Source organism: Limanda limanda, chromosome 6 (assembly GCF_963576545.1).
Source record: "Limanda limanda chromosome 6, fLimLim1.1, whole genome shotgun sequence".
Taxonomy (NCBI): Eukaryota; Metazoa; Chordata; class Actinopteri; order Pleuronectiformes; family Pleuronectidae; genus Limanda; species Limanda limanda.
Genome location: NC_083641.1, coordinates 20525929 through 20551630, shown reverse-complemented (window position 1 = coordinate 20551630; position 25702 = coordinate 20525929). Strand labels below are relative to the sequence as shown.

The window sequence follows — 25702 nt, the reverse complement described above, 5'->3', positions numbered from 1 at the left end:
GCTGACATTGAGTTTAAGTCCATGTGTGTCTCTTCATGTACTGCAGCCAATGATGGTTAAGTTCAATTCATTCATAGTGTGTTAAAGTTTGTCTGAGGGTCAACTGACCTCATGAAAAGTACAAATAAAAGTCACTGATACCATTTGAATTGCAAGTATCACAAATCACGATGTGAGTGTGATCTCATTCACGTTATCCAATTTATTTTGCATTAGATCTTCACCATTGATCATCAACTCAATGAACTGAGGCTGTCATTTTTATTGTGTATAAAAATTGACTCATTCTGTATAATGAACAGAAACACAAACTTCATGACTCAATTCCTCGACTCATGATGGCTTTCTTTGTGTTCCGCTCTGGTCTCAATAGGATGATGTAACATTTGGGTCCAAACAGCGCCCCCAAGAGCCCAAAACTAGAGGCCAGGATGGCAAATACCTCCACTGCATCTGCGTATTTGCCTGGTGAACTGATATACGCGGGGACAAAGGCCACCCACACTGCGCAGAAGATCAACATGCTGAAGGTAATGAGTTTTGCCTCATTGAAACTGTCTGGGAGATTCCTCGCCAGAAAAGCTAACAGGAAGCTGAGCACAGCCAAAAATCCAATGTAGCCAAGCAACACTGCAAAGCCAATGGTGGAGCCGACTACACACTCATACACTATCTTGTCATTGTGGTACTGGGTGTTTTTATGAGGAGATGGTGAAGCAGACACAATCCAGGTAGTGCAGATCGCTGCTTGAACAGAAGTAAGAACCAGAACTGTCCCTCTTTGCTGCACAGAGCCAAACCACTTCAGAGTGGCTCCCCCTCCTGGCTTGGAGGCCTTGAACACGGCCAGCACCACCATGGTTTTAACCAGGATACACGACACACAAAGCACAAAGCTGATGCCAAACGCTGCATGTCTCAGCTGGCACGTCCATGCTCTGGGTCGTCCGATGAACAGCAAAGAGCAAAGGAAACATAACTTCAATGAGAGCAGGAGCTGGAAGCTGAGTTCAGAATTGTTGGCTCTAACTAAAGGTGTCCTGCGGTGATGGATGAAGATGCCCAGGACGACAACACAGATAAACGTGCCCAGCAGGGAGGTGGTTGTCAGGCAGATACCCAGAGGCTCATGGTAGGAGAGGAACTCTGTTTTCTTTGGAACGCAGCGGTCATTCTGGGGGCTGGACCAGAAATCCTCTGGACAGCTGGTGCACTCCGTGGAGTCTAGAACAGGGAAAATGTGGAGATATGTGTTTATATTATATTAATAAGTCCAAACTACAAAGTTTTAAATTGAACCCTAACCAGTTTTATTGCTGATTTCCCCTTCAGAACAGGGGATGCAGTCAAAACAACACGGAGCTTTCCCCTTCTTTCGGGCCATGCGGGTGCCTGGAGGACAGCTCTCACTGCACACTGACCGAGGAGGCTGCACGGATACAAAGTTACATCCATCATTACCTCATCTTACTATACTGAGTTATTGAGTTATATAATGGTCTATTAAGTCAGAAATAACCTGTTTAGATTCAAAGTTCCAGAGGATCTTCTTGTCATGAAGTGTGAGTACTTCACCTTTAGTGGCTGATTTCTTAACCTCACCCACTCGTTGAACTTTAGTTCCTCCCTCAGGGAGCCACTGCCAGTTCATGATGTCATAGATCGGTAAGACATCACCATTCTCATCAAATGACACCTCGTCCCCAAACGGTGTGGTGAAGTTGACGCCTTCCAAGTAATAAACAAGCTATATAAATCAAAATTAGGGATAGAAAGAAAACCAAAGAGGGCATATGAAAATATTGCAGTTATTAACATGACTTTTACGAATTAATACCCAAAAAATGGAACATCAGTTCTGCATAATTATGAACATGCCAGATTACTTAAAAAGTTATTATCAAAGACATGATTTTATTCTCTCTGATCTGATAACGAATTCAGAAAATGCTAATTACCCCATAGTGGAACTAATAAAGTATTATCTTATCTAACCTTATCTCATCTTATAAAGCCCAATTTTATCATATGGTTAATATTTCAACAATTCTATATTACAAAACAAATATATCAAATTACACTAAATGCTGCTCTGCTCTAAATGCTAAATACAGGTACACATTAACAGGCAGAGTGTAATCTGATATCTCACCTGCCACAGCTCCAGTCTGTGTAAGTCCCCACAGCTGTGCCCTGTGAAAGGTCCTCTCCCGGGCTCACACTGCAGCATGTCATGCAGGGCGTAAGCCAGAGCATACACAGCCTTGTACACGTTGTATTCTGGCCGGAGGTTTGAAACGTCCATAAACTCAGTCTCCACAGTCTCCAGATCTTCCTGCCCAGTGCACAAGGCTCCTCCAGCATCCATCCAATCTGACGGGGGTGGCGCTAATCTACACAGAAATGTGTGTTCCCAAAACTGATTTACCTGAAATATATTAAAAACTGAATGTTTTTAATGATGACATTGGATCATTTCAGCAAATATACCACAACGGATTGCAAGGTCAAATTCTCACCAGGCTATTGCCAAAGCTGTTGTTGTGGTAAAGATCAGGACGTATTGTTAACAGAAAATCCCTGAGTCCTGGTATTTCTCCCCGACGGATGGCGATGCCCAGTGTTCCACCCAGGTAGGGCATGAGGCGGGGGGTGTGGAGCACAGCAGCCGATGTCCAGGCTTCACTGGCCATCCACTGCAGGCCTGTCACATTCTGCCTCTCCACCTGTAGATTGCATGACAACAAGTATACAAATTCATACTGTAATTTTAAATGCAATTTGCAATATTACTGCACATTTAGCAAGTGTTTGACAATGAAAAAACTCTAAAAAGCATTTGGTGTTGTTTGAAATTGTATTTTCAGTCCAACCTCTTCCATGAGGTTAATCATGTGACTCTCATGTGCGAACACGATGACCACACGAGCTGTGGATTTCTTCATCACGTTCACAATCCTCCTCAGCTCAACTCGGTCGTCGCCCCAGGGCAGAATCTCCATGTAGGCCAGACAACCTCCACCAGACGGACCCAGGTCAGACTGGAAGGATCGGGCGGCGTGGACCCCGTAGTCATCGCCGCTGATGAGCAGACCTGCCCACATCCAGCCGAAGCGTTTTAGAAGCTGAATCATAGCACGAACCTACAGTGAAGAAGTTAGTGCACAGGCTTGAATAATCTCTCATTGGAAATCCCGCCAGACAGGTTCCATGTTTAATTACTGTCTGTAAATGTTGTGATCTGACACCATACAACCACCAATTACCAAAATATTTTTGCCTGTTATACACAAAATATATCTCATTACAGTTTGAATGCTCTTAATAGATTTTCACCTGGAAAGCATCACTTGGGATCGTCCTAAAGAATGAGGGAAACTTTTGCCGATCACTCAGACAGGAACATGTAGCAAAATAACTCACCTGCAAATAACAAAACAAAAAGACTGTACATCCTGAAAAGCTGCAAAGTATATTTTACTTTCTAACATGTGATTATATTATACAATATAATATGTTTAATCCATGTAAAGTGTCTTTGAGCAGCGGGTTATGTGTTATTATTTGATTATATATCATTATTATTCAAAACAATGATTACGTGATGAAGGAGAAGAACTCACCATAGGCACCCTGTATAAACCTAAGACAGTGGAGATTGCGATAGAACGTCTGGAGGAAGAATCGCCCACGACCCCCAGGACAGGAGGGGTTCCCACACATGTGTCGTTTAAAGTCCCCCGCTCCTCTTGACCGTTGGCTAAAAACATCGCTGCACTGAATCCAATTCCTAGTCTGCGGCAGTTATCGTACAGACTGTATCCCAGAGTAACATTGGGCAGCAGGTTGGAGTTTCTGTTGATCTCATCGATAGCGAAGGCCATGGTCTGGGCCTGTCTGAATCCTATCACATCAAAACTAACACACAAAACACTAGTGTTCACTGATGAAAATAAAAAAATGAAAAATGCAAAACCAGTTGAAAAGCAACAATAGTAAGAATATTATGTAAATGTAAAAATATACATAATTAGAATGGCATAAAGAATATATACATTGTTTTGTTTTCTCCACTGCTTCTTCTGACAGACTCACCCGTGGCAGGTCGGCTGACGTGGTGCAGACGTATACGACAGGTCTGGATAGGCAGAGAAGAAGTGGGTTGCAAACAGCCCACCCAGGACCACATCTCCAGTCTTGTGCATCCCGTTTAGATGAAACTGTCCCTGTAACCTGCAGGAGGAGGAATAAAGAGGGGAGGACACGGCCGAGGAAAAGCAGGAACACATCAACATTTGAAAGAGCAAGCAAGTGTTTATAACTGCCCTCATGACTTTGCTCAGCTTTATTCTGAGAGCTGCAGACCTCATTTGCTCTGTTGCCACACTTTTATTGACATGCATTGTTGTTTAATCCTGCACACACCACCCATCAGGGCAGAGGGAGAAGTAAAGGGGCAGGGCCTAAAATCCTATTTACCTGAGACTCATCTGTGGGTCTTCGATAATAATAAATGACATGATAAAATACAATAATGTACTCAAGGAGCATAACATTTATAAGCATGTTTTATAATTATTTATCATGAAAATAATTTTTAGATTTATTATATATATATATATGTTGTGCAATAGGAGTAGACGTAACGTTGGCTAATTATTAATAATCATGAAATATGATTATTAAAATAATAAAAGATTATTTATTAAAAATAATTAAAAATGATAAGGCCATAACTTATCGTAGAGGGGCACCACCCTCGTTACAGGGACCAACGCGTCAAACTATAAATATCAGTCTCATATGATACATATTAAATTAATAATCTCAATAGTTAATATTTATGATTATTTCTTAAACAATGAAGGGTTTTCGAGTTCAAGCACAGGCTATCGTAATCCAGCTGTATTCACACACATATGCACAAATAATCACAGACTACAGATACTTTAATCACAAAAGCATTTATTAAAGAAAGGGGAAATATAGTTAATGTTGTTCAATGATTCATCATTTTAACAAACTCTAATATTTCAAAGATAACAACAGCAGCAGCACTTATCACAATTCAGAAAATACATGTAAAACCTGCGGTCTACCTATGTATGTCTGTCTCTGTGTGTGTGTGTCTGTGTCAAAGTGTCTGTGTGTGTGTGTCTATGTGTGTGTATGTGAAATAAAGTTAGTGTTATTTAATGATTCATCATCTTAACAAACTCCAATATTTCAAAGATCACAACAGCAGCAGCACTTATCACAATTTAGAAACACATGTAACCTATGGTCCATCTATGTGTATCTGTGTATGAGTGTCTGTCTGTGTATGTGTCTATCAGTGTGTCTGTGTGTGTGTGTGTGTGTGTGTGTGTGTGTGTGTGTGTGTGTGTGTGTGTGTGTGAGAGAGAGAGAAAAGGGGGGCGTGGCGATGACGTAGTCACGTGGTGACGTCACATCTAAGATGGAGGCAGACAATGACTCAAGTCATTAGGCCTAAAAACTCTCAAAATGGTGGTGACTACAAAACAAGATGGCGGATTCGTTTATGAATTTGGAGCCAGAATGGAGGGCGGGTCTAGAGATGAATAATCTCCTATGGCCGCCGGACCACGTGTGAGACACAAAGGAGGAGGTAGAACAAAAGGATTCTTTGTTCTAGCTTAGCTTGGGCGCTGAAAGGCGTCGAGGTGCGTTCAGGCTCCTTAAGTAAAGATCTATCTCTACAACATGAACTGTATGAATACATATCGGACGTGTATATACGTAGGCTTAGGAGAGAGAGAGGGATAGATAGAGAGAGGAAGCATGCAAGGAGAGAACGAACTCTTAAAAATAGGCCGGAGATAAGTTAACAGTGGTTCATCACTCAGCCCCCAAGCGAAAGTTGTGGGCTGAGGTTTTGATCGGTAAAATCACTGCAGACTCACACGGACGTTAACAGCGCGGCAGGAGGCGCTTTCACGGCACACATTACTGTAACGCAAACACTGCCGTTAAACCGGAAACGGGAAGTGGCCGGCTCGTCGCCACTAAAACACTGGAGACTCAGCGGTCTCCTATAAAACAAATACACTCAAGTATTAAAACAATACGCTACGTATTAAACTAACATCTGCCCAGACAGTTTCGCCTCTTACTGTGACCGTGGTTTCGTGGGGTGCATGCGCGTTCCGCGTGGATATCCCGCAAATCCAGTGAATAGCTCGTAGTCTCTTAGGCGAGCTCCCGTGAGCACCGCAGGGCCGAACAGGAGCGGATTGGTCGTGCTCCGTGACGGGATGAAGCTTCGTCTTCTACGGTAGCAGCGGAGATCGTGCTGCCTTACCGGAACGTGCGGCTGCTTGTAGCCGGTTGAAGATTGTGTGGAAAAAGAAAGTAAAGTCTGTGGAAGTGTCGGAGTCCGTCTCGCGGGTAGCACTTCCTGTTCGATCTTTCAAGTTAAAACAGCAAAAAGTCCTATCAAAATAAAACTTTGACTGAGATAAAAGAAAGAAAAATGAAATTAGTTAAAATAAACGTCTTATCGCCTCCTTAGTTACTGAGTCGTCTGGTAAGGCCTCTGGAGGCCTAGTTGCGACTTGAGCAGCAGGAAAAATGGCATGAAAGAGGACAAAAGAGAAAAGTAGTTATTCCCTCCTGAAGTTGCTGGGTTAACTAGGAAGACCCCAGGGGGGTCTAGTTGTTTCGTCAGCATCGGAGTGGAAGAGAGGACAAAGAGAAAGATTTCTGTGAACTCAGCCCTTTTGTAGCACCTGAAAGGTACCGGCCCCCTGGAGGAGGGGTCAAGGGTCAGTGTGGCTCTCAGCCAATTAACTATCACAATTTGGCCACAAGGGGCGGGCTTCGCCCTCAGTGGACGTCTCAGGTTTCATTTAGGTCTCTGGAGAGCTGCTTGCAACATCTCCCCCCCAGGGCCGGCTGGGGGGGGGGGGTTGGGGTGTCGACACCCAGGAAACTCTAGGGCTGGTCTCAGGATCGCGTTTAGGCCTCAAGTTTTTATGGGCCTTTGTCTGAAAACTCAGATCACTGGGGCCTCAGTCCCAACATATATATATATTAATATAAGATATTATGCACTTTTGATAATACTATAACAATGTTGTGTTTTTATAAATGTATTTAAGTGTATCTTTTTATATATATAATATGTATATGTACAAAAGCATAATACACACACACACACAGCCACAGCTGTAAATATCAATTTTGGTTGGGTGTTTCTGAGCCTGGGATAAAGTGTGGGGAAGCTCACAGTTCAGTGTCACTATTATCACTATGATGAAGTAAATAGTGGAACAAAGATTATAATCACCATGTTTTCATCTACCTACTTATTGTAGTCTCAACAGTGGGAAATGATTTCACTGTTTCCCAGACTTTACCTATAAGTGCTGTAGTTGAGAACGATTTCTGGTCCCTGATGTAGGTAAAGGTCTCATATATTCGACAAGTAGGTTGTATATTTCTGTCCCCTGCTTTGAGGAAGGAGAGGTCATGTCTACAAATTACTTTATTTCTTCTTAAAGCATTACTGTCAACAGTGTTTGTGTCCCAGGGAATTAACAAATATATAATTAGAGAAAAAAACACTATATTAAAATGTAATAATATACAACCATTTCAGTCTTTTTAATTAAACACATCTTTATTGTTTTAGTTTAAGGTGATACTCATGGTGGGATTAAAAAACACAGAGTGGATCAGATTATTTCACAGATTTATCTCAAGAGTTAATTTTGTCACTCTGTGTGGCCTCGACTCATGATGGCTTTCTTTGTGTTCCTCTCTGGTCTCAATAGGATGATGTAACATTTGGGTCCAAACAGCGCCACCAAGAGGCCAAAACTTGAGGCCAGGATGGCAAATACCTCCACTACATCTGCGTATATGCCTGGTGAGCTGATATACGCGGGGACGAAGGCAACCCACACTGCGCAGAAGATCAACATGCTGAAGGTAATGAGTTTGGCCTCGTTGAAACTGTCGGGGAGACTCCTCGTCAGAAAAGCTAACAGGAAGCTGAGCACAGCCAAAAATCCAATGTAGCCAAGCAACACTGCAAAGCCAATCGTAGAGCCAACTACACACTCATACACTATCTTGTCATTGTGGTACTGGGTGTTTTTATAAGGAGCTGGTGAAGCAGACACAAGCCAGGCAGTGCAGATCGCTGCTTGAACAGAAGTAAGAACTAGAACTGTCCCTCTCTGCTGCACAGAGCCAAACCACTTCAGAGTGGCTCCCCCTCCTGGCTTGGAGGCCTTGAACACAGCCAGCACCACCATGGTTTTAACCAGGATACACGACACACAAAGCACAAAGCTGATGCCAAACGCTGCATGTCTCAGCTGGCACGTCCATGCTCTGGGTCGTCCGATGAACAGCAAAGAGCAAAGGAAACATAACTTCAATGAAACCAAGAGCAGGAAGCTGAGTTCTGAATTGTTGGCTCTAACTAAAGGTGTCCTGCGGTGATGGATGAAGATGCTCAGGACGACAACACAGATAAACGTGCCCAGCAGGGAGGTGGTTGTCAGGCAGATACCCAGAGGCTCATGGTAGGAGAGGAACTCTGTTTTCTTTGGAACGCAGCGGTCATTCTGGGGGCTGGACCAGAAATCCTCTGGACAGCTGGTGCACTCCGTGGAGTCTAGAACAGGGAAAATGTGCAGATATGTGTTTATATTATATTTATATGTCCAAACTACAAAGTTTTAAATTGAACCCTCACCAGTTTTATTGCTGATTTCCCCTTCAGAACAGGGGAGGCAGTCAAAACAACACGGAGCTTTCCCCTGCTTTCGGGCCATGCGGGTGCCTGGAGGACAGCTCTCACTGCACACTGACCGAGGAGGCTGCCCGGATACAAAGTTACATCTATCATTACCTCATCTTACTATACTGAGTTATTGAGTTATATAATGGTCTATTAAGTCAGAAATAACCTGTTTGGATTCAAAGTTCCAGAAGATCTTCTTGTCATGAAGTGTGAGTACTTCACCTTTAGTGGCTGATTTCTTAACCTCACCCACTCGGTGAACTTTAGTTCCTCCATCAGGGAGCCACTGCCAGTTCATGATGTCATAGATCGGTAAGACGTCTCCATTCTCATCAAATGATACCTCGTCCCCAAATGGTGTGGTGAAGTTGACGCCTTCCAAGTAATAAACAAGCTATATAAATCAGAATTAGCGATAGAAAGAAAACCAAAGAGGGCATTTGAAAATATTGCAGTTATTAACATCACTTTTACAAATTAAAACCCAAAAAAGGAAAAATAATATAATCAGTGACATGATTTTATTCTCTCTGATCTGATCAAAAATTTGGAAAATGCGAATTACCCCATAGTGGAACTAATAAAGTATTATCTTATCTTACCTTATCTCATCTTATAAAGGCCACTTTTAATCATATGGTTAATATTTCAACAATTCTATATTACAAAACAAATATATCAAATTACACTAAATGCTGCTCTGCTCTAAATGCTAAATACAGGTACACATTAACAGGCAGAGTGTAATCTGATATCTCACCTGCCACAGCTCCAGTCTGTGTAAGTCCCCACAGCTGTGCCCTGTGAAAGGTCCTCTCCCCGGCTCACACTGCAGCATGTCACGCAGGGCGTAAGCCAGAGCATACACAGCCTTGTACACATTGTACTCTGACCTGAGGTTTGAAATGTCCATAAACTCAGTCTCCACAGTCTCCAAATCTTCCTGCCCGGTGCACAATGCTCCTCCAGCCTCCACCCAACCTGATGGGGGTGGCTCTAATCTACATTGAAAAGTGTGTTCCCAAAACTGATTTACCTGGAATATATTAAAGACTGAATGTTTTTAATGATGACATTGGATAATTTCAGCAAATATACCACATTGGATTGCAAGGTCAAACTCTCACCAGGCTATTGCCGTAGCTGTTGTTGTGGTAAAGATCAGGACGTATTGTTAACAGAAAATCCCTGAGTCCTGGTATTTCTCCCCGACGGATGGCGATGCCCAGTGTTCCATCCAGGTAGGGCATGAGGCGGGGGGTGTGGAGCACAGCAGCCGATGTCCAGGCTTCACTGGCCATCCACTGCAGGCCTGTCACATTCTGCCTCTCCACCTGTAGATTGCATGACAACAAGTATACAAATTCATACTGTAATTTTAAATGCAATTTGCAATATTACTGCACATTTAGCAAGTGTTTGACAATGAAAAAACTCTAAAAAGCATTTGGTGTTGTTTGAAATTGTATTTTTAGTCCAACCTCTTCCATGAGGTTAATCATGTGACTCTCATGTGCGAACACGATGACCACACGAGCTGTGGATTTCTTCATCACGTTCACAATCCTCCTCAGCTCAACTCGGTCGTCGCCCCAGGGCAGAATCTCCATGTAGGCCAGACAACCTCCACCAGACGGACCCAGGTCAGACTGGAAGGATCGGGCGGCGTGGACCCCGTAGTCATCGCCGCTGATGAGCAGACCTGCCCACGTCCAGCCGAAGCGTTTTAGAAGCTGAATCATAGCACGAACCTACACTGAAAGAGTTAGTGCACAGGCTGGAATAATCTCTCATTGGAAATCCCGCCAGACAGGTTCCATGTTTAATTACTGTCTGTAAATGTTGTGATCTGACACCATACAACCACCAATTACCAAAATATTTTTGCCTGTTATACACAAAATATATCTCATTACAGTTTGAATGCTCTTAATAGATTTTCACCTGGAAAGCATCACTTGGGATCGTCCTAAAGAATGAGGGAAACTTTTGCCGATCACTCAGACAGGAACATGTAGCAAAATAACTCACCTGCAAATAACAAAACAAAAAGACTGTGCATCCTGAAAAGCTGCAAAGTATATTTTACTTTCTAACATGTGATTATATAATACAATATAATATGTTTAATCCATGTAAAGTGTCTTTGAGCAGCGGGTTATGTGTTATTATTTGATTATATATCATTATTATTCAAAACAATGATTACGTGATGAAGGAGAAGAACTCACCATAGGCACCCTGTATAGACCTAAGACAGTGGAGATTGCGATAGAACGTCTGGAGGAAGAATCGCCCACGACCCCCAGGACAGGAGGGGTTCCCACACATGTGTCGTGTAAAGTCACCCGCTCCTCTTGACCGTTGGCTAAAAACATCGCTGCAATGAATCCAATTCCTAGTCTGTGGCAGTTATCGTACAGACTGTATCCCAGAGTAACATTGGGCAGCAGGTTGGAGTTTCTGTTGATCTCATCGATAGCGAAGGCCATGGTCTGGGCCTGTCTGAATCCTATCACATCAAAACTAACACACAAAACACTAGTGTTCACTGATAAAATAAAAAAATGAAAGATGCAAAACCAGTTGAATAGCAACAATAGTAAGAATACTATGTAAATGTTAAAATATACATAATTAGAATGGCATAAAGAATATATACATTGTTTTGTTTTCTCCACTGCTTCTTCTGACAGACTCACCCGTGGCAGGTCGGCTGACGTGGTGCAGACGTATACGACAGGTCTGGATAGGCAGAGAAGAAGTGGGTTGCAAACAGCCCACCCAGGACCACATCTCCAGTCTTGTGCATCCCGTTTAGATGAAACTGTCCCTGTAACCTGCAGGAGGAGGAATAAAGAGGGGAGGACACGGCCGAGGAAAAGCAGGAACACATCAACATTTGAAAGAGCAAGCAAGTGTTTATAACTGCCCTCATGACTTTGCTCAGCTTTATTCTGAGAGCTGCAGACCTCATTTGCTCTGTTGCCACACTTTTATTGACATGCATTGTTGTTTAATCCTGCACACACCACCCATCAGGGCAGAGGGAGAAGTAAAGGGGCAGGGCCTAAAATCCTATTTACCTGAGACTCATCTGTGGGTCTTCGATAATAATAAATGACATGATAAAATACAATAATGTACTCAAGGAGCATAACATTTATAAGCATGTTTTATAATTATTTATCATGATAATAATTTTTATATTTATTATATATATATATATTAGGGCTGTCAGTTTAACGCGTTATTAACGGCGTTAACGCAAACCCATTTTAACGCCGTCAATTTTTTTAACTCGAGTTAAAGCAGAGCGCTCCTTCAACAGTGTTTTACTGAGCATACGTCAAAAGCAAACATAAACATAAACCCAGTCCTTTACACTATTAGGCTGCAGCTATATGTTTTTATTTATTTAAAAATAGGGTACTTCTTATTCATACATTTTCCACAAATAAGGGGAGGACTCAAATAGCCCTACAAAGTTCTGTGTTTCATTTATTTCAAAGTAGGCCGACACCTGCCTGTGTATTTTGTTTGTTTGTTATTTGTTGCTTGTCTGTTTGAGTAGCTAGCTTAAAGCAAAGAAGTAGTAGGCTTACCTTTTATTGGTAACCTAACTGTTATGGTTCATTGTTTCTGAAATAAGAGGTCTGACTGCTATGTTCACAGCAAACTTGAAAAAAAGAAATTATTAAGCCATGGTTTAACTGCACTATAGGCTGAGTCCTTGTTTACCTGAAATGTGCACTTTATAATTTTATTTTGTACCGCCCTGTTTGGCAATGATGTTTTTCAATAATATAAAACATTTGCAGAAAGCAAGCCAATCCACTTTTCCATGTTGATAAGAGCATTAAAACAAAAGTAAAATTATGGAAAAATAATAAATGAAGGAACATTCAGAATAGATACAAATTTGCGATTAATTGCGATTAATCGCGAGTTAACTATGACAAAATGCGATTAATCGCGATTAAATATTTTAATGGTTTGACAGCTCTAATATATATATATATGTTGTGCAATAGGAGTAGACTTGATGTTGGCTAATTATTAATAATCATGAAATATGATTATTAAAATAATAAAAGATTATTTATTAAAAATAATTAAAAATGATAAGGCCATAACTTATCGTAGAGGGGCACCACCCTGGTTACAGGGACCAACGCTTCAAACTATAAATATCAGTCTCATATGATACATATTAAATTAATAATCTCAATAGTTAATATTTATGATTATTTCTTAAACAATGAAGGGTTTTCGAGTTCAAGCACAGGCTATCGTAATCCAGCTGTATTCACACACATATGCACAAATAATCACATACTACAGATACTTTAATTACAAAAGCATTTATTAAAGAAAGGGGAAATATAGTTAATGTTATTCAATGATTCATCATTTTAACAAACTCTAATATTTCAAAGATAACAACAGCAGCAGCAATTCAGAAAATACATGTAAAACCTGCGGTCTACCTATGTATGTCTGTCTCTGTGTGTGTGTGTCTGTGTCAAAGTGTCTCTGTGTGTGTGTGTGTCTATGTGTGTGTATGTGAAATAAAGTTAGTGTTATTTAATGATTCATCATCTTAACAAACTCCAATATTTCAAAGATCACAACAGCAGCAGCACTTATCACAATTTAGAAACACATGTAACCTATGGTCAATCTATGTATATCTGTGTATGTGTGTCTGTCTGTGTATGTGTCTATCAGTGTGTCTGTGTGTGTGTGTGTGTGTGTGTGTGTGTGTGTGTGTGTGTGTGTGTGTGTGTGTGTGTGTGTGTGTGTTTGTGTGAGAGAGAGAGAAAAGGGGGGCGTGGCGATGACGTAGTCACGTGGTGACGTCACATCTAAGATGGAGGCAGACAATGACTCAAGGAGTCATTAGGCCTAAAAACTCTCAAAATGGTGGTGACTACAAAACAAGATGGCGGATTTGTTTATGAATTTGGAGCCAGATTGGAGGGCGGGTCTAGAGATGAATAATCTCCTAAGGCCGCCGGACCACGTGTGAGACACAAAGGAGGAGGTAGAACAAAAGGATTCTTTGTTCTAGCTTAGCTTGGGCGCTGAATGGCGTCGAGGTGCGTTCAGGCTCCTTAAGTAAAGATCTATCTCTACAACATGAACTGTATGAATACATATTGGACGTGTATATACGTAGGCTTAGGAGAGAGAGAGGGATAGATAGAGAGAGGAAGCATGCAAGCAGAGAACGAACTCTTAAAAATACGTTAACAGTGGTTCATCACTCAGCCCCCAAGCGCACGTTGTGGGCTGAGGTTTTGATCGGTAAAATCACTGCAGACTCACACGGACGTTAACAGCGCGGCAGGAGGCGCTTCTCACGGCAAGCATTACTGTAACGCAAACACTGCCGTTAAACCGGAAACGGGAAGTGGCCGGCTCGTCGCCGCTAAAACACTGGAGACTCAGCGGTCTCCTATAAAACAAATACACTTAAGTATTAAAACAATACGCTACGTATTAAACTAACATCTGCCCAGACAGTTTCGCCTCTTACTGTGACCGTGGTTTTGTGGGGTGGGTGCGCGTTCCGCGCGGATATCCTGGAAATCCAGTGAATAGCTCGTAGTCTCTTAGGCGAGCTCCCGTGAGCACCGCAGGGCCGAACAGGAGCGGATTGGTCGTGCTCCGTGACGGGATGAAGCTTCGTCTTCTACGGTAGCAGCGGAGATCGTGCCGCCTTACCGGTACGTGCGGCTGCTTGTAGCCGGTTGATTATCGTGTGGAAAAAGAAAGTAAAGTCTGTGGAAGTGTCGGAGTCCGTCTTGCGGGTAGCACTTCCTGTTCGATCTTTCAAGTTAAAACAGCAAAAAGTCCTATCAAAATAAAAGTCTGACTGAGATAAAAGAAAGAAAAATGAAATGAGTTAAAATAAACGTCTTATCGCCTCCTTAGTTACTGAGTCGTCTGGTAAGGCCTCTGGAGGCCTAGTTGTGACCTGAGCAGCAGGAAAAATGGCATAAAAGAGGACAAAAGAGAAAAGTAGTTATTCCCTCCTGAAGTTGCTGGGTGAACTAGGAAGACCCCAGGGGGGTCTAGTTGTTACGTCAGCATCGGAGTGGAAGAGAGGACAAAGAGAAAGATTTCTGTGAACTCAGCCCTTTTGTAGCACCTGAAAGGTACCGGCCCCCTGGAGGAGGGGTCAAGGGTCAGTGTGGCTCTCAGCCAATTAACTATCACAATTTGGCCACAAGGGGCGGGCTTCGCCCTCAGTGGACGTCTCAGGTTTCATTTAGGTCTCTGGAGAGCTGCTTGCAACATCTTCCCCCCCAGGGCCGGCTGGGGGGGGGGGTTGGGGTGTCGACACCCAGGAAACTCTAGGGCTGGTCTCAGGATCGCGTTTAGGCCTCAAGTTTTATGGGCCTTTGTCTGAAAACTCAGATCACTGGGGCCTCAGTCCCAACATATATATATATTAATATAAGATATTATGCACTTTTGATAATACTATAACAATGTTGTGTTTTTATAAATGTATTTAAGTGTATCTTTTTATATATATAATATGTATATGTACAAAAGCATAATACACACACACACACACACACACACACCCACAGCTGTAAATATCAATTTTGGTTGGGTGTTTCTGAGCCTGGGATAAAGTGTGGGACAGCTCACAGTTCAGTGTCACTATTATCACTATGATGAAGTTAATAGTGGAACAAAGATTATAATCACCATTTCATCTACCTACTTATTGTAGTCTCAACAGTGGGAAATGATTTCACTGTTTCCCAGACTTTACCTTCGAGTGCTTTAGTTGAGAACGATTTCTGGTCCCTGATGTAGGTAAAGGTCTCATATATTCGACAAGTAGGTTGTATATTTCTGTCCCCTGCTTTGAGGAAGGAGAGGTCATGTCTACAAATTACTTTATTTCTTCTTAAAGCATTACTGTCAACAGTGTTCGTGTCCCAGGGAATTAACAAATATATAATTAGAGAAAAAAACACTATATTAAAATGTAATAATATACAACCATTTCAGTCTTTTTAATTGAACACATCTTTATTGTTTTAGTTTAAGCTGATACTCATGGTGGGATTAAAAAACACATAGTGGATCAGATTATTTCACAGATTTATCTCAAGAGTTAATATTGTCACTCTGTGTGGCCTCGACTCATGATGGCTTTCTTTGTGTTCCTCTCTGGTCTCAATAGGATGATGTAACATTTGGGTCCAAACAGCGCCACCAAGAGGCCAAAACTTGAGGCCAGGATGGCAAATACCTCCACTACATCTGCGTATTTGCCTGGTGAGCTGATATACGCGGGGACGAAGGCAACCCACACTGCGCAGAAGATCAACATGCTGAAGGTAATGAGTTTGGCCTCGTTGAAACTGTCGGGGAGACTCCTCGTCAGAAAAGCTAACAGGAAGCTGAGCACAGCCAAAAATCCAATGTAGCCAAGCAACACTGCAAAGCCAATCGTAGAGCCAACTACACACTCATACACTATCTTGTCATTGTGGTACTGGGTGTTTTTATAAGGAGCTGGTGAAGCAGACACAAGCCAGGCAGTGCAGATCGCTGCTTGAACAGAAGTAAGAACTAGAACTGTCCCTCTCTGCTGCACAGAGCCAAACCACTTCAGAGTGGCTCCCCCTCCTGGCTTGGAGGCCTTGAACACAGCCAGCACCACCATGGTTTTAACCAGGATACACGACACACAAAGCACAAAGCTGATGCCAAACGCTGCATGTCTCAGCTGGCACGTCCATGCTCTGGGTCGTCCGATGAACAGCAAAGAGCAAAGGAAACATAACTTCAATGAAACCAAGAGCAGGAAGCTGAGTTCTGAATTGTTGGCTCTAACTAAAGGTGTCCTGCGGTGATGGATGAAGATGCCCAGGACGACAACACAGATAAACGTGCCCAGCAGGGAGGTGGTTGTCAGGCAGATACCCAGAGGCTCATGGTAGGAGAGGAACTCTGTTTTCTTTGGAACGCAGCGATCATTCTGGGGGCTGGACCAGAAATCCTCTGGACAGCTGGTGCACTCCGTGGAGTCTAGAACAGGGAAAATGTGCAGATATGTGTTTATATTATATTTATATGTCCAAACTACAAAGTTTTAAATTGAACCCTAACCAGTTTTATTGCTGATTTCCCCTTCAGAACAGGGGATGCAGTCAAAACAACACGGAGCTTTCCCCTTCTTTCGGGCCATGCGGGTGCCTGGAGGACAGCTCTCACTGCACACTGACCGAGGAGGCTGCACGGATACAAAGTTACATCCATCATTACCTCACCCTACTATACTGAGTTATTGAGTTATATAATGGTCTGTAAAGTCAGAAATAACCTGTTTGGATTCAAAGTTCCAGAAGATCTTCTTGTCATGAAGTGTGAGTACTTCACCTTTAGTGGCTGATTTCTTAACCTCACCCACACGGTGAACTTTAGTTCCTCCATCAGGGAGCCACTGCCAGTTCATGATGTCATAGATCGGTAAGACGTCTCCATTCTCATCAAATGATACCTCGTCCCCAAATGGTGTGGTGAAGTTAACGCCTTCCAAGTAATAAACAAGCTATATAAATCAGAATTAGCGATAGAAAGAAAACCAAAGAGGGCATATGAAAATATTGCAGTTATTAACATCACTTTTACAAATTAAAACCCAAAAAAGGAAAAATAATATAATCAGTGACATGATTTTATTCTCTCTGATCTGATCAAAAATTTGGAAAATGCGAATTACCCCATAGTGGAACTAATAAAGTATTATCTTATCTTACCTTATCTCATCTTATAAAGGCCACTTTTATCATATGGTTAATATTTCAACAATTCTATATTACAAAACAAATATATCAAATTACACTAAATGCTGCTCTGCTCTAAATGCTAAATACAGGTACACATTAACAGGCAGAGTGTAATCTGATATCTCACCTGCCACAGCTCCAGTCTGTGTAAATCCCCACAGCTGTGCCCTGTGAAAGGTCCTCTCCCCGGCTCACACTGCAGCATGTCACGCAGGGCGTAAGCCAGAGCATACACAGCCTTGTACACATTGTACTCTGACCTGAGGTTTGAAACGTCCATAAACTCAGTCTCCACAGTCTCCAAATCTTCCTGCCCGGTGCACAATGCTCCTCCAGCCTCCACCCAACCTGACGGGGGTGGCGCTAATCTACACTGAAAAGTGTGTTCCCAAAACTGATTTACCTGGAATATATTAAAGACTGAATGTTTTTAATGATGACATTGGATCATTTCAGCAAATATACCACATTGGATTGCAAGGTCAAAATCTCACCAGGCTATTGCCGTAGCTGTTGTTGTGGTAAAGATCAGGACGTATTGTTAACAGAAAATCCCTGAGTCCTGGTATTTCTCCCCGACGGATGGCGATGCCCAGTGTTCCACCCAGGTAGGGCATGAGGCGAGGAGTGTTGAGCACAGCAGTTGATGTCCAGGCTTCACTGGCCATCCACTGCAGGCCTGTCACATTCTGCCTCACGATCTGTAGATTGCATGACACCAAGTATACTTATTCATACTGTAATTGTAAATTGCAATATTACTGCACATTTAACAAGCGTTTGAAAATGAAAAAACTCTAAAGAGCATTTGGTGTTGCTTGAAATTGTATCTCCAGTCCAACCTCTTCCATGAGGTTAATCATGTGACTCTCATATGCGAACACGATGACCACACGAGCTGTGGATTTCCTCATCACGTTCACAATCCTCCTCAGCTCAACTCGGTCGTCACCCCTGGGCAGAATCTCCATATAGGCCAGACAACCTCCACCAGACGGACCCAGGTCGGACTGGAAGGATCGGGCGGCGTGGACCCCGTAGTCATTGCTGCTGATGAGCAGACCTGCCCACGTCCAGCCGAAGCGTTTTAGAAGCTGAATCATAGCACGAACCTACACTGAAAGAGTTAGTGCACAGGCTGGAATGATCTCTCATCAGAAATCCTGCCAGACAGGTTCCATGTTTAATTACTGTCTGTGAATGTAGTGATCTGATACATAAAACCACCAATTACAAAAATGTTGTTCCCTGTTATACACATAATATATCTCATTACAGTTTGAATGCTCTTAATAGATTTTCACCTGGAAAGCATCACTCGGGATCGTCCTAAAGAATGAGGGAAACTTTTGCCGATCACTCAGACAGGAACATGTTGCAAAATAACTCACCTGCAAATAGCAAAACAAAAAGACTGTACATCCTGAAAACGTGCAAAGTATATTTTATTTTCTAACAGATTATATAATACAATATAATATGTTTAATCCATGTAAAGTGTCTTTGAGCAGGGGGTTATGTGTTATTATTTGATTATATATCATTATTATTCAAAACAATGATTACGTGATGAAGGAGAAGAACTCACCATAGGCACCCTGTATAAACCTAAGACAGTGGAGATTGCGATAGAACGTCTGGAGGAAGAATCGCCCACGAACCCCAGGACAGGAGGGGTTCCCACACATGTGTCGTGTAAAGTCACCCGCTCCTCTTGACCGTTGGCTAAAAACATCGCTGCACTGAATCCAATTCCTAGTCTGCGGCAGTTATCGTACAGACTGTATCCCAGAGTAACATTGGGCAGCAGGTTGGAGTTTCTGTTGATCTCATCGATAGCGAAGGCCATGGTCTGGGCCTGTCTGAATCCTATCACATCAAAACTAACACACAAAACACTAGTGTTCAATGATGAGAATAAAAAAATGAAAGATGCAAAAACAGTTGAATAGCAACAATAGTAAGAATATTATGTAAATGTAAAAATATACATAATTAGAATGGCATAAAGAATATATACATTGTTTTGTTTTCTCCACTGCTTCTTCTGACAGACTCACCCGTGGCAGGTCGTCTGACGTGGTGCAGATGTATACGACAGGTCTGGGTAGGCAGAGAAGAAGTGGGTTGCAAACAGTCCACCCAGGACCACATCTCCAGTCTTGTGCATCCCATTTAGATGAAACTGTCCCTGTAACCTGCAGGAGAGGGAATAAAGAGGGGAGGACACGGCCGAGGAAAAGCAAGAACACATCAACATTTGAAAGAGCAAGCAAGTGTTTATAACTGCCCTCATGACTTTGCTCAGCTTTATTCTGAGAGCTGCAGACCTCATTTGATCTGTTGCCACACTTTTATTGACATGCATTGTTGTTTAAAACTGCACACACCACCCATCAGGGCAGAGGGAGAAGTAAAGGGGCAGGGCCTAAATTCCTATTTACCTGAGACTCATCTGTGGGTCTTCGATAATAGTAAATTACATGATAAAATACAATAATTTACTCAAGGAGCATAACATTTATAAGCACATTTTATAATTCTTTATCATGATAATAATATTTATATATAGATATATATATTAATATAAGATATGATGCACTTTAATAATACTATAACAATGTTGTGTTTTTATAAATGTATTTAAGTATATCTTTTTATATATATAATATGTATATGTACAAAAACATAACACACACACACCCACAGCTGTAAATATCAATTTTGGTTGGGTGTTTCTGAGTCTGGGATAAAGTGTGGGACAGCTCACAGTTCAGTGTCACTATTATCACTATGATGAAGTATATAGTGGAACAAAGATTATAATCACCATGTTTTCATCTACCTACTTATTGTAGTCTCAACAGTGGGAAATGATTTCACTGTTTCCCAGACTTTATCTATAAGTGCTTTAGTTGAGAACGATTTCTGGTCCCTGATGTAGGTAAAGGTCTTATATATTCGACAAGTAGGTTGTATATTTCTGTCCCCTGCTTTGAGGAAGGAGAGGTCATGTCTAGAAATGACTTTATTTCTTCTTAAAGCATTACTGTCAACAGTGTTCGTGTCCAAGGGAATTAACAAATATATAATTAGAGAAAAAAACACTATATTAAAATGTAATAATGTACAACCATTTCAATCTTTTTAATAAACACATCTTTATTGTTTTAGTTTAAGCTGATACTCATGGTGGGATTCAAAAACACAGAGTGGATCAGATTATTTCACAGATTTATCTCAAGAGTTAATCTTGTCACTCTTTGTGGCCTCGACTCATGATGGATTTCTTTGTGTTCCTCTCTGGTCTCAAAAGGATGATGTAACATTTGGGTCCAAACAGCGCCACCAAGAGGCCAAAACTTGAGGCCAGGATGGCAAATACCTCCACTACATCTGCGTATATGCCTGGTGAGCTGATATACGCGGGGACGAAGGCAACCCACACTGCGCAGAAGATCAACATGCTGAAGGTAATGAGTTTGGCCTCGTTGAAACTGTCGGGGAGATTCCTCGTCAGAAAAGCTAACAGGAAGCTGAGCACAGCCAAAAATCCAATGTAGCCAAGCAACACTGCAAAGCCAATGGTGGAGCCGACTACACACTCATACACTATCTTGTCATTGTGGTACTGGGTGTTTTTATAAGGAGCTGGTGAAGCAGACACAAGCCAGGTAGTGCAGATCGCTGCTTGAACAGAAGTAAGAACCAGAACTGTCCCTCTCTGCTGCACAGAGCCAAACCACTTCAGAGTGGCTCCCCCTCCTGGCTTGGAGGCCTTGAACACGGCCAGCACCACCATGGTTTTAACCAGGATACACGACACACAAAGCACAAAGCTGATGCCAAACGCTGCATGTCTCAGCTGGCACGTCCATGCTCTGGGTCGTCCGATGAACAGCAAAGAGCAAAGGAAACATAACTTCAATGAAACCAAGAGCAGGAAGCTGAGTTCTGAATTGTTGGCTCTAACTAAAGGTGACCTGCGGTGATGGATGAAGATGCCCAGGACGACAACACAGATAAACGTGCCCAGCAGGGAGGTGGTTGTCAGGCAGATACCCAGAGGCTCATGGTAGGAGAGGAACTCTGTTTTCTTTGGAACGCAGCGGTCATTCTGGGGGCTGGACCAGAAATCCTCTGGACAGCTGGTGCACTCCGTGGAGTCTAGAACAGGGAAAATGTGCAGATATGTGTTTATATTATATTTATATGTCCAAACTACAAAGTTTTAAATTGAACCCTAACCAGTTTTATTGCTGATTTCCCCTTCAGAACAGGGGATGCAGTCAAAACAACATGGAGCTTTCCCCTTCTTTCGGGCCATGCGGGTGCCTGGAGGACAGCTCTCACTGCACACTGACCGAGGAGGCTGCATGGATACAAAGTTACATCCATCATTACCTCACCCTACTATACTGAGTTATTGAGTTATATAATGGTCTGTAAAGTCAGAAATAACCTGTTTGGATTCAAAGTTCCAGAAGATCTTCTTGTCATGAAGTGTGAGTACTTCTCCTTTAGTGGCTGATTTCTTAACCTCACCCACACGGTGAACTTTAGTTCCTCCATCAGGGAGCCACTGCCAGTTCATGATGTCATAGATCGGTAAGACGTCTCCATTCTCATCAAATGACACCTCGTCCCCAAATGGTGTGGTGAAGTTGACGCCTTCCAAGTAATAAACAAGCTATATAAATCAGAATTAGCGATAGAAACAAAACCAAAGGGGGCATATGAAAATATTGCAGTTATTAACATCACTTTTTCGAATTAAAACCCAAAAAAGGAAAAATAATATAATCAGTGACATGATTTTATTCTGTCTGATCTAATCAAAAATTTGGGAAATGCGAATTACCCCATAGTGGAACTAATAAAGTATTATCTTATCTTACCTTATCTCATCTCATAAAGGCCACTTTTATCATATGGTTTATATTTCAACAATTCTATATTACAAAAAAAATATATCAAATTACACTAAATGCTGCTCTGCTCTAAATGCTAAATACAGGTACACATTTACAGGCAGAGTGTAATCTGATATCTCACCTGCCACAGCTCCAGTCTGTGTAAGTCCCCACAGCTGTGCCCTGTGAAAGGTCCTCTCCCCGGCTCACACTGCAGCATGTCATGCAGGGCGTAAGCCAGAGCATACACAGCCTTGTACACATTGTACTCTGACCTGAGGTTTGAAACGTCCATAAACTCAGTCTCCACAGTCTCCAAATCTTCCTGCCCGGTGCACAACGCTCCTCCAGCCTCCACCCAACCTGACGGGGGTGGCGCTAATCTACACAGAAATGTGTGTTCCCAAAACTGATTTACCTGGAATATATTAAAGACTGAATGTTTTTAATGATGACATTGGATCATTTCAGCAAATATACCACATTGGATTGCAAGGTCAAACTCTCACCAGGCTATTGCCGTAGCTGTTGTTGTGGTAAAGATCAGGACGTATTGTTAACAGAAAATCCCTGAGTCCTGGTATTTCTCCCCGACGGATGGCGATGCCCAGTGTTCCACCCAGGTAGGGCATGAAGCGGGGGGTGTTTAGCACAGCAGTTGATGTCCAGGCTTCACTGGCCATCCACTGCAGGCCTGTCACATTCTGCCTCACGATCTGTAGATTGCATGACACCAAGTATACTTATTCATACTGTAATTGTAAATTGCAATATTACTGCACATTTAGCAACCGTTTGAAAATGAAAAAACTCTAAAGAGCAATTGGTGTTGGTTGAAATTGTATCTTCAGTCAAACCTCTTCCATGAGGTCAATCATGTGACTCTCATATGCGAACACGATGACCACACGAGCTGTGGATTTCCTCATCACGTTCACAATCCTCCTCAGCTCAACTCGGTCGTCGCCCCTGGGCAGAATCTCCATGTAGGCCAGACAACCTCCACCAGACGGACCCAGGTCAGACTGGAAGGATCGGGCGGCGTGGACCCCGTAGTCATCGCCGCTGATGAGCAGACCTGCCCACGTCCAGCCGAAGCGTTTTAGAAGCTGAATCATAGCACGAACCTACACTGAAAGAGTTAGTGCACAGGCTGGAATAATCTCTCATCAGAAATCCTGCCAGACAGGTTCCATGTTTAATTACTGTCTGTAAATGTGATGATCTGACACGATATAACCACCAATTACAAAAATGTTGTTCCCTGTAATACACAATATATATCACATTACAGTTTGAATGCTCTTAATAGATTTTCACCTGGAAAGCATCACTCGGGATCGTCCTAAAGAATGAGGGAAACTTTTGCCGATCACTCAGACAGGAACATGTTGCAAAATAACTCACCTGCAAATAGCAAAACAAAAAGACTGTACATCCTGAAAAGATGCAAAGTGTGTTTTATTTTCTAACATGTGATTATATAATACAATATAATATGTTTTATCCATGTAAAGTGTCTTTGAGCAGGGGGTTATGTGTTATTATTTGATTACATATCATTATTTTTCAAAACAATGATTATGTGATTAAGCAGAAGAACTTACCATAGGCACCCTGTATAAACCTAAGACAGTGGAGATTGCGATAGAACGTCTGGAGGAAGAATCGCCCACGACCCCCAGGACAGGAGGGGTTCCCACACATGTGTCGTGTAAAGTCAACCGCTCCTCTTGACCGTTGGCTAAATACATTGCTGCACTGAATCCAATTCCTAGTCTGCCGCAGGTATCGTACAGACTGTATCCCAGAGTCACATTGGGCAGCAGGTTGGAGTTTCTGTTGATTTCATCGATAGCGAAGGCCATGGTCTGGGCCTGTCTGAATCCTATAACATCAAAACTTACACACAAAACACTAGTGTTCACTGATGAAAATAAAAAAAATGAAAGATGCAAAAACAGTTGAATAGCAACAATAGTAAGAATATTATGTGACTGTAAAAATATACATAATTAGAATGGCATAAAGAATATATAAATTGTTTTGTTTTCTCCACTGCTTCTTCTGAAAGACTCACCCGTGGCAGGTCGTCTGACGTGGTGCAGACGTATACGACAGGTCTGGATAGGCAGAGAAGAAGTGAGTTGCAAACAGCCCACCCAGTACCACATCTCCAGTCTTGTGCATCCCGTTTAGATGAAACTGTCCCTGTAACCTGCAGGAGGAGGAATAAAGAGGGGAGGACACGGCCAAGGAAAAGCAAGAACACATCAACATTTGAAAGAGCAAGCAAGTGTTTATAACTGCCCTCATGACTTTGCTCAGCTTTATTCTGAGAGCTGCAGACCTCATTTGCTCTGTTGCCACACTTTTATTGACATGCAGTTTTGTTTACACCTGCACACACCACCCATCAGGGCAGAGGGAGAAGTAAAGGGGCAGGGCCTAAAATCCTATTTACCTGAGACTCATCTGAGGGTCTTCGATAATAATAAATTACATGATAAAATACAATAATGTACACAAGGAGCATAACATTTATAAGCACGTTTTATAATTCTTTATCATGATAATAATATTTATATTTATTCTATATATATATATATTAATATAAGATATTATGCACTTTTGATAATACTATAACAATCTTCTGTTTTTGTAAATGTATTTAAGTGTATCTTTATATATATCATATGTATATGTACAAAAACATAATACACACAAACACACACACACCCACAGCTGTAAATATCAATTTTGGTTGGGTGTTTCTGAGTCTGGGATAAAGTGTGGGACAGCTCACAGTTCAGTGTCACTATTATCACTATGATAAAGTAAATAGTGGAACAAAGATTATAATCACCATGTTTTCATCTACCTACTTATTGTAGTCTCAACAGTGGGAAATGATTTCACTGTTTCCCAGACTTTACCTTCGAGTGCTTTAGTTAAGAGCGATTTCTGGTCACTGATGTAGGTAAAGGTCTTATATATTCGACAAGTAGGTTGTATATTTCTGTCCCCTGCTTTGAGGAAGGAGAGGTCATGTCTAGAAATGACTTTATTTCTTCTTAAAGCATTACTGTCAACAGTGTTCGTGTCCCAGGGAATTAACAAATATGTAATTAGAGAAAAAAACACTATACTAAAATGTAATAATATACAACCATTTCAGTCTTTTTAATGAA

General features: G+C 42.0%; 4 protein-coding genes across 4 annotated transcripts; all 4 read right to left on the bottom strand.

Annotated features, from left to right (window-relative positions):
* Positions 1–313: 313 nt before the first annotated feature.
* Positions 314–4331, bottom strand: LOC133003754 (extracellular calcium-sensing receptor-like). The gene is made up of 9 exons (XM_061073555.1): positions 4096–4331; positions 3624–3918; positions 3337–3423; positions 2874–3143; positions 2520–2726; positions 2153–2428; positions 1520–1747; positions 1306–1429; positions 314–1224 (listed from the first exon to the last, which is right to left on the bottom strand). The coding sequence occupies exons 1-9, from the start codon at positions 4329–4331 to the stop codon at positions 314–316; spliced, it is 2634 nt and encodes an 877-aa protein (XP_060929538.1).
* A 3405-nt stretch (positions 4332–7736) lies between these two features.
* On the bottom strand, positions 7737–11714 carry LOC133003755 (extracellular calcium-sensing receptor-like). The gene is made up of 9 exons (XM_061073556.1): positions 11479–11714; positions 11008–11302; positions 10721–10807; positions 10258–10527; positions 9904–10110; positions 9537–9812; positions 8943–9170; positions 8729–8852; positions 7737–8647 (listed from the first exon to the last, which is right to left on the bottom strand). Exons 1-9 carry the CDS (start codon positions 11712–11714, stop codon positions 7737–7739), a joined length of 2634 nt encoding a protein of 877 aa, XP_060929539.1.
* Positions 11715–15926: 4212 nt separating this feature from the next.
* On the bottom strand, positions 15927–19894 carry LOC133003756 (extracellular calcium-sensing receptor-like). Its single transcript, XM_061073557.1, has 9 exons — positions 19659–19894; positions 19187–19481; positions 18903–18989; positions 18441–18710; positions 18093–18299; positions 17726–18001; positions 17133–17360; positions 16919–17042; positions 15927–16837 (listed from the first exon to the last, which is right to left on the bottom strand). Exons 1-9 carry the CDS (start codon positions 19892–19894, stop codon positions 15927–15929), a joined length of 2634 nt encoding a protein of 877 aa, XP_060929540.1.
* A 960-nt stretch (positions 19895–20854) lies between these two features.
* On the bottom strand, positions 20855–24418 carry LOC133003750 (extracellular calcium-sensing receptor-like). The gene is made up of 8 exons (XM_061073550.1): positions 24119–24418; positions 23832–23918; positions 23369–23638; positions 23021–23227; positions 22654–22929; positions 22061–22288; positions 21847–21970; positions 20855–21765 (listed from the first exon to the last, which is right to left on the bottom strand). Exons 1-8 carry the CDS (start codon positions 24377–24379, stop codon positions 20855–20857), a joined length of 2364 nt encoding a protein of 787 aa, XP_060929533.1. The 5' UTR covers positions 24380–24418.
* Positions 24419–25702: the final 1284 nt, after the last annotated feature.

Bases quoted from the DNA above. Each gene is read 5' to 3' on its own strand.
- LOC133003754 (XM_061073555.1), bottom strand. From the start codon at position 4,331: ATGAGGGCAGTTATAAACACTTGCTTGCTCTTTCAAATGTTGATGTGT. The intron at 3,424-3,623 runs GTGAGTTCTTCT...TGTTATTTGCAG, and splicing joins GTTTATACAGGGTGCCTATG to GTGAGTTATTTTGCTACATG. The intron at 1,430-1,519 runs GTTATTTCTGAC...GTATCCGTGCAG, and splicing joins GGAACTTTGAATCTAAACAG to CCTCCTCGGTCAGTGTGCAG.
- LOC133003755 (XM_061073556.1), bottom strand. From the start codon at position 11,714: ATGAGGGCAGTTATAAACACTTGCTTGCTCTTTCAAATGTTGATGTGT. The intron at 10,111-10,257 runs GTTGGACTAAAA...TGCAATCTACAG, and splicing joins TGATTAACCTCATGGAAGAG to GTGGAGAGGCAGAATGTGAC. The intron at 8,853-8,942 runs GTTATTTCTGAC...GTATCCGGGCAG, and splicing joins GGAACTTTGAATCCAAACAG to CCTCCTCGGTCAGTGTGCAG.
- LOC133003756 (XM_061073557.1), bottom strand. From the start codon at position 19,894: ATGAGGGCAGTTATAAACACTTGCTTGCTCTTTCAAATGTTGATGTGT. The intron at 17,361-17,725 runs GTGAGATATCAG...TGATTTATATAG, and splicing joins ACAGACTGGAGCTGTGGCAG to CTTGTTTATTACTTGGAAGG. The intron at 16,838-16,918 runs GTTAGGGTTCAA...TCCCTGTTCTAG, and splicing joins GGAAATCAGCAATAAAACTG to ACTCCACGGAGTGCACCAGC.
- LOC133003750 (XM_061073550.1), bottom strand. From the start codon at position 24,379: ATGGCCTTCGCTATCGATGAAATCAACAGAAACTCCAACCTGCTGCCC. The intron at 23,919-24,118 runs GTAAGTTCTTCT...TGCTATTTGCAG, and splicing joins GTTTATACAGGGTGCCTATG to GTGAGTTATTTTGCAACATG. The intron at 21,766-21,846 runs GTTAGGGTTCAA...TCCCTGTTCTAG, and splicing joins GGAAATCAGCAATAAAACTG to ACTCCACGGAGTGCACCAGC.